General features: G+C 39.7%; 1 protein-coding gene across 3 annotated transcripts in view; it reads left to right on the top strand.

Annotated features, from left to right (window-relative positions):
• The window catches only part of IFNAR2 (interferon alpha and beta receptor subunit 2), a 12,746-nt gene extending 5,613 nt beyond the window's left edge, over window positions 1-7,133 (top strand). The window contains exons 2-9 of one of the 3 annotated variants that reach the window (XM_042868015.1): window positions 2,193-2,393; window positions 2,528-2,572; window positions 2,914-3,043; window positions 3,223-3,386; window positions 3,563-3,735; window positions 4,371-4,533; window positions 4,960-5,078; window positions 5,793-7,133. In XM_042868015.1, the coding sequence (XP_042723949.1) occupies window positions 2,949-3,043; window positions 3,223-3,386; window positions 3,563-3,735; window positions 4,371-4,533; window positions 4,960-5,078; window positions 5,793-6,488 (1,410 nt within the window). In that variant the 5' untranslated portion in view covers window positions 2,193-2,393; window positions 2,528-2,572; window positions 2,914-2,948 and the 3' untranslated portion in view covers window positions 6,489-7,133. The remainder of the gene's footprint in view (window positions 1-2,192; window positions 2,394-2,527; window positions 2,573-2,913; window positions 3,044-3,222; window positions 3,387-3,562; window positions 3,736-4,370; window positions 4,534-4,959; window positions 5,079-5,792) is intronic. The other 2 variants (XM_042868013.1, XM_042868014.1) reach the window with 2 other exon arrangements.
• Window positions 7,134-8,095: the final 962 nt, after the last annotated feature.

Here is an 8,095-nt window from a genome sequence, read left to right as displayed (position 1 = left end):
TGTATGGGAACTGCTGAGTCACGGCCTGAACCTCTGATTGATCACCTGAGGTGAGCCATGAGTCAGCCAGAGGAGCACAGGTGAAGGCAATTCACCTGTGCTACCAGAAGGGGTGGAGCCAGGCTCCACCCCTCCTGGACCTATTTAAGAGCTGGCTACCAGAGGGGAAGGATCTCTTCTGGAGATCCTCCTCTTTGATATCTTCTAGTGAGCTCAACCCAAGGGTAAGCTCTTCTACTTATTCTCTTTTGTGATCCTTGTTTGCCTTACTCTTTTGATTATATTGCAATTATAACATCTTGGTTATACAGCTTTGCCTTACTCTTTTGATTATATTGCAATTATAACATCTTGGTTATACAAGCTCCCCTTACCCTTTGGGCCCCATCCTGCAACAGACATATCAACAAGACAGGTAGTATAACCTTCCCTATCCTAATTTACCTTCCTTGGAATTTGTATAACCTTACCCAACCTAACTTACCCTTACCTACCATAATTTGCACATGGCTATGAGGTCAGCACTGCCTGTGCTGAAACCAGAGCATGGGGAGAGCACAGGGTAGTGCTAACTCAAGGGATGGCAAATAGCTGTATGCAGTTTGGTACACTGGCTGAACATAGCTCTGAGAACAGAAAAAAAAAAATAATAATAGGCAGCTATGCTGTTTTGATAAAGGAATTTGAGAGTAGGTTTCAAGATTGACAAAATCATCAGTTTATGTTTGCAACTCCATTTTCAGTTGTCATAAATAAATTACCTGCCCAGGCATGCTAAAAAGTTGGACACCCATGCATTAGGACATACAGTGCATCTGGGACAGAACAGTTCCTAAGATGCCTTGCTTGTAACATCTGGCAACTGCCATTCTGAATACCTTGTAGTTTACGTAGTAGATGTATTCCACTGTACAGTGTTTCACACAATCCTAACATTTGTAGATCACTATAAGATTGTTTTATTTTTCATAAAGTATATCCCATTTTCTTTTATCTATTTGGGGTGCTTCTTTCTGTGGCACAACTCAAGCAATTCTGTTATTTGTCACAGTGTGACACCTGACAACCTCCATCCTGTACCAGAGTGCTACTTTGCTAGTTGCCAAACAAATGTGGTCAAAAAAACCCCAAACACTCTGCGTGCTACAGAAGTTACCATTGCAATCAGTACGAGAACAATAAATGAACGTGTTGGAGTATTAGTCAACATAGTTCAACCAAGGTATCAGGCTAGTGATATTTTGGGAATATTGTGATATTTTGAGAATCTAGATTAGAGAATGGCTTCTTGCAGAGCTTATACAAGAGGATGTGGCAATCTGGAATGTCAAGAGTCTGCAAGAAGACTGGATTGAGAAGATTGCTCAGACAGCAGGCCTGGTTGAGTGGCTGAATGTGGTTTTAACCAGGCCTTGTGACAGAAAAAAAAAAAATGTTTCAGCATTTTTTTGTGGTTTTTATTTTCTTTTGCAGGCAGAGAACAGAAGTGTGTAGAAAGAGTTAGAAACAGAGTAGTGCTATAGGTACAGGGCATAAGCTTTGATTTGGGAAGGAAAAGCTACTGAACTAGAGAGGAAGCTTGTAGGATAAGTAGAGATGTTGTAAAGTATTGGATGATCAATAAACGTACAGAGAAGTTAGGCTAGTAAGATTATCATGTTGGAAAAGATAATCAGAGATAAATGGAAAGTACTCAGCAGTGTTGTAGGCTTGCAAGAAACTCCATAAGAAGCAATCTCCAGAGAGAGATCCTTCTTCAGTGGCAGTCAGCCCTTAAATGGGTCTAGGAGAGGTGTAGCCAGGCCCCACCCCTTCCAATCACACAGGTGAATTGCCTTCACTTGTGCTCCCAGGTGATCAGCTGGCTGACTCAGTGCTCACCTCAGGTGATCAATCAGAGGTTCAGGCCATGATCCAGTAGTTCCCATACAGAGTTACATGAATTAGGTGACTGAAAACAGACATCTAATGCCAAAGATGTATATCCAGCCTTGAGGATTCCCCGTGTTTAGCAAAAGACATCAGTCCTTTCATTACTGAAGATTAGTCAATAAAGTTCTTCATTTCATTTCAGAAAGGATATAAGATTCTGACTTAACATGGTATTTAATAGATAAATTGACCTTAAAGACACCATTTGATAAGTGCATTTTAAGTAGAATTGTTTGAACTGAGTCTTGGATCTCTTCTAGTGAGGATCAACAGAAGCATGAACCACAGCTAGTTTAAAACAAACCTGGCTCCTAGGAGCCATGAATTATTTGAATTAACGACAATGGTTGGAGAAGGTGCCATCCTATACTCTGATAGAAGGAAGGAAGGAAACAAACACAAAGAAAAGCAGGCGGAGGAAGTTGTGGAACAGAGAACCCCATAACAAAGTTAAGTCAAAGGTCTGCAGAAACACTTCCACCAAGGGAAGACTTAGTATTGTCTCTGACTGTTGTGGATTAATATTGCCAGTAGTAAACTAATTATCAGATATTGTAGATGTGCAAATATACTAATACGTAGTTTAATTTTCCAGCGTTCGTCAGCATTCTGTGTGCAGCTTGTTGCAGCAGTTTGCCTGGTAAGAGGCTTCTATTGTCTTTCCAACACTTTTCCTAATATGATTCAGAAGACTTGCATGTTCTCACCAAGCAGCATCTTACAGCTTCATTCTTCTAGAGGAAAGAACTGAAATGAACTTCATTTAAGTCCTTTGCGTTGTTGCTGTTGTGCGAAACTCACTGTTCTGTTTTATGGTTGCTTTATCTGGGGGCAAATTTTGGTCTTCTCTAATCAGGTTTACTGATTAGATTTGCTGCAATTTCAAATTTGTTTGTCATTCATATTGATGATGATGATGATGATGATGATGATGATAGGCTATTGTGTGTTTTCTCTTCTTTTTTTTCGTTCCTTTTCTAGAAGAGATTCCAAGAGGGCCGCTTGATAATCTACAAATGACATCTAACAACTTCCAGCACATTTTGTCCTGGCAGGCACAAAGTGATCCAACCGTGCCAACATACTATCGTGTACTGTACGGTAACCACAGGCAAGTCTTACTTCATGTAAGACACAATTTTTTCTTTGTATGTTTATCAATTCAAAATACTCAGCCTTGTTATTTTTTTTTTTCTTTCTGTTTTTCCATTCCACAAAGATGCCTTCATATAACAGAAGATTCAAACAGATTACTTTGGATTTTTAGTTACTCTTTATTTTGATTTGCAGTAACCGGAAGATTGCAAAACAGTGTTCACGAATTGCACAACCCTTCTGTAACCTGACAGATGATTTTGAAGTTGTGTCTGATGAATATTTTGCATTTGTTCAGAGCTTTGTAGGAACTGAAGTGTTCAATTCCTCGTTACTTCTTTTTTCACCAATCCATGATAGTAAGTTCATTTGTTCATTTCAGTTTTTTGTTCCAGTTAGGTGTAAATGTTCTGCTAGCTTTACAATAAGGCAATAAACTAACTCTTTTTTTTTTTTAACTGAAATATTATTGGTACTGAGTGCACCTTGTACATTTTTTCCATGTCTTCCTTTTCTTCTTTCTTTTTTTGAACAGCATTCTTGGGACCTCCAGAATTTAATGTCAGTTCCTGTCTACGTTGCATAAATATCACCATAAAGCTGCCACCTACTCACTTAAGAAAAAATGGAAAGCTGCTATCTTTATCTGATACATATAACTACCTTTATTATGAAATAACGCTGAAAACGGTTGATGAAGAACATAAGGTAAAGAATTTTTGTTTCTATTTCTTTCTTTAGACAAGAAACATAGAGAACATAAAATGGCTCTAATGGTCAGCAGATCCACACAAGTGAACAGAAAATACTTAGAATAAATAAAAAATTATCTTGACTTCCTTATACTGCAGTGTAGCAGGCCTAGAAAGGAATACTTGTTGTCCTGTATCCTTACAGGGATTGGGGAAAGGGATTGGAGCTTAGCTATGACCCATAAGAAGATACTGAAATAATGGGGGACAGCTTAGTGTTTGCAAGCAAAGCTCAGTTAAAGGCTGCAGTCTCTGAGTGTGTAAGTTTGCTGCAGAAACAGAGGAGATAATCCATTCCCTGTAACAAAAAATAGTGAACTGAAATTCACAGTTGTGCAGACCTTAAGTTAAAAAGGGAGGCATTAGCACTGGGGCTGGCACAGCACTGGAATAAGCTGGCTAGCCAGAGAGCCAACTGCCTGCACTGGAAGTTTTTTAGGCATAAAGTAAGCATCTTGACAGCTAGAACAAGAGATGAAGCAATTACCTAGGTAAAACACTGAGTTACTGTGTCAGTTTTTCTAGTTTCACACGTCACATTCTCTCTTTTTAGGTGAACAGTTAACTTTAAAACACTCTCTCTCATAACAGAGGCCACCTGAGAGAATCACTGAAGAACTTTTTAGTACAGTCATTGAAGAATTGTATCCAAATAGAAATTACTGTGTGTCTGTTATGGTCGCTGCATCTCTAAATAAACATTCCATCCCATCAGCCTGGAAATGCATAACTACAGACTCTGTAGCTGAGAAAGGTAACTATGCTGTGATGCAGACATTGTTTTCTGCTTTGATTAGGTACCAGTGGTTCCTTTGTACTTACGAAGATTTACGAGTCGATTCTAAAAATACCAAGAGAGAAAGTAGTTACAAAGTGATAAACATTATGGGGATTCATAAAAATACAAATATTAATATAAATATAAAACCTCATTCATTCGGGGGCTACAGATCTATTGCTAATCCCACGCACGATTCTAATCTGCACTAACTGCGTAAATCAAAGGTGGTGTAATTTCTCTAGTTTCTGATTCTAACTTGAAATTTACTCATCTTGACCTGTAGGTGTCCCTTCTATCCAAAATTATTCTGAGATTCTAAGTAGCTGTTCTGAATGTGAAATATGAAATGTGGTGATTGAAAACTTCGTTCACGCTTGTTTGTTTTTTTTTCACTTGCAGATTATCAGAGCATCACAATTGCTGTTGCTGTATGTTTTTCACTTATCTTAGCTGTCATCCTGAAATGTATGCATGTAGGAGGTTATATTCTTCAAAAGAAATTGCTTCCAGATGCTTTGGTATGTAATTTTCATATTAACCTTCCTGGTTCAAGCAGGAAGCTTGCCATATAAAATTCCTAAGTATATGTATTAGGTACAAGTAATGTATGTCCATATAGTGTTTAAATTTGCAGTTTGCTTGTATCAAAGATAGTCTGTAGGCTACTAAATCACACACACACACACACACACACACAAACTCTTTGTGGTGCACAGAAGCAGGCTACCCCACATAAGAGAATTTTCTAGCCTTTGAAAATTGCCTCATATATGTAAATCTTTCCCACCGCATATAAATTTCTTGCAATGTATCTGAACCAGGACAATTACACCAAAACAACAAAAAAGGGAACTATATAGCTCTGGAAGAAAACTTACTCAAGGAGGGGATTTAGGCAAACACAAAGAAAGCAATACCTGCATCACCTCCAAATACTAAGCTATTTTCAGTCAGCTCACTCAGTTATAGGATTTTGCATAAGTCCATAATTAAGGCAGGGTACTGTCCAATGCTGTGTGCCTTGACTTGCATTGAGGGCTGTCAGTTTCCAAGAGTGGAGAAGAGGGAAAAGTCCTAGATGCCTTGACCTCTGCAGAAAAGCTGACAATGTGGCACAAAGAGAATAATTTGTTTGACGACCTCGTGGTTGGGGTATTTTTTCAGACTTTTCTGTGTGAGTGTGCCAGTTTGGCTTATAGTCTGTTGTTTTTTGATTCAATTTGTTCTTTTAGGTATTCATGAGAACACTTACCTATTTACCATGTACATTTGAATCTGAAGAAATAGCCTCTGTAGAGATCATTTATAAAGAGGTTAAAAAAAAGGCAGAAGGATCCATTGGGGCTGTCAGCAACGAAGATGACAGTGAAAGCGACGACAGTGACAGCGATGCCATGAGTAACCATGACTACACGAGGCGTGATATCGTACGTAGAGCACCTCAGTCCTCTGACACGTCTCATGTGTTTGTGCAGCACTCTACAAGTAGTACATGTGATGACAGTAGCAGCCGGGTGAGTCAGAATCCAGATGATGACCCAGAAGTCTTTGAAGAAAACGAGCAGGAAGCTGAAGAAGAGAAAGACACTAATAGTGAGTTACTCAGTCCTTTGTCTAAGGCAAATTGTACCTATTCTCTTAGGTCAAGGAGCAATGCTTGCTTTACCATAAACTTAAAATCTGTGCTTCTGGGAATCTCTGAAGAGACCACAGATAGTTCTGCAGCTCTCCTCTCTTCTCAAGAAGATGCTGTTGACTGGCAGTGTGCACATGCTGTTGAATCCAAACTCCTTGATGACATAGAAAGCACACAGAAACCGCATCATCTAAACAGCTCTGATGTGTGGCAAAATTCATCTAGTTCTTCCAGTGAAAGTGACTCATCGGATTCAGATATGGACCCAAAAAGCGAATACATACGAAGATGAATAACTGAGAACCATTGTTAATTTGTAGCATACCAAAAGATATTATCTAACTTAGCTGTTTCTGGACTGAACATACAGATCTGATCTTTTTTTAATTTTTTTTTTAACATTCTGAAAACATACGCCTAAGTGCCAGAAATACACAGGCCTTATTTGTAACAAATATTTCTGTGACCTTTCTGGGTATGATTCAGCTTATGTTACCTACAGAAGAATGAAAAGCACTGTTAGGATGTAGCAGAAAAAGGGAGTCGTTATTTTGTTTTGTGGTTATATACTGTATTATACGCTTTAGCTGTAACACAGTAAATATTTTCTATAAGCTCAAGTGAGGAGTTAGCTTAAAGAATGGGGAGATGTGAGCAGCCTGCCTTTTAGCCTGTCTACTTTTTAGTTTGAAAGGGCTCTGCTACTGTTCTTTAGCTCTGTTGGTGCAGGTTTCAGAGTAACCTGTTGCTGGCTGGATCACAGCCAGAAGGGTAGTGCTGTGTTCAAGTCAGTGAACTGATTTCTAAATTCACAGAGAGAAAGCTGATCGAATGAAATTGTGGAGGTGTGGGGATGTGAGGTGAAAGTGCCCAGGAAAGAATACTCAAGAGTTCTTACTGTGTATTAAGGCATTAAAAGTATACCTTTTTAATACAATTTTGTGTATTTACGTACTAATTCTTAATGTTTATATGACTCTTTCTGCTGATCTGCTCAGTACTACTCCCATCAGTTTCTGGCTGGTGGTGTGTCTGACAGTCATTCTTTTGACTGGGGGAGCTGAGAGTAATCTCTACGCTGCTGTACCACATTGTGCTGCTGTACTATTTCTAAGAGATTGATGCACAGAAACTTCACAGCTGAGTTTTGTTACCATTAAGTGAGGGATTCCATATTAGCGGCACTGGGAATTGGGGATATTTCCACCATAAGCACTTCAAAGATGACATCACAGAATCACAGAATGGCCCAGGTTGGAAGGAATCTCAAGGATCGTGAATCTCCAACCCCCTGCCACATGCAGGGCCACCAACCTCCACATTTAACACTAGACCAGGGCCCCATCCAACATGGCCTTGAACGCCTCCAGGGACGGGGCATCCACAACCTCTCTGGGCAGCCTGTGCAGCACCTCACCACTCTCTCTGTAAAGAACTTCCACCTGACATCCAACCTGAATCTTCCCTCCTTCAACTTAAAACCATTTCCCCTTGTCCTGCAGTTACCAACCCTTTCAAAGAGTTGACTCCCTTCCTGTTTGTAGGCTCCCTTTAGATGCTGAAAAGCTGCACTGAGGTCACCCTGCAGCCTTCTTTTCTCCAGGCTGAACAAGCCCGGCTCCCTCAGCCTGTCTTTGTAGAGGAAGTGCTCTAGTCCTCTGACACGATTCAGAGTTTGTTATATTTCCACAGATAGCATGCATTCAATTGCCTGCAAGATAATTAATATATAAACACCTCTCTCAGGTAGTGATTGATGATGTTTCCAGTCTTCTATTCCATGGTCTCTTCTACAGTCTAGTGTCCTTTTAGCATCATGACAGTCCAACTGACAGCATTTTACTTCATCCAGTGGTCTTCCTTGCTCGTCCTCCAGATGAACTTTCTTCATTGATGCAC

The sequence above is a fragment of the Lagopus leucura genome, unplaced genomic scaffold, assembly GCF_019238085.1.
Source record: "Lagopus leucura isolate 7727_CA_CO unplaced genomic scaffold, USGS_WTPT01 Super-Scaffold_100001, whole genome shotgun sequence".
In the NCBI taxonomy this organism is placed as follows: Eukaryota; Metazoa; Chordata; class Aves; order Galliformes; family Phasianidae; genus Lagopus; species Lagopus leucura.
The sequence above is the reverse complement of the archived record's forward strand: the minus strand, read 5'-3'. Positions and strand labels throughout refer to the sequence as shown.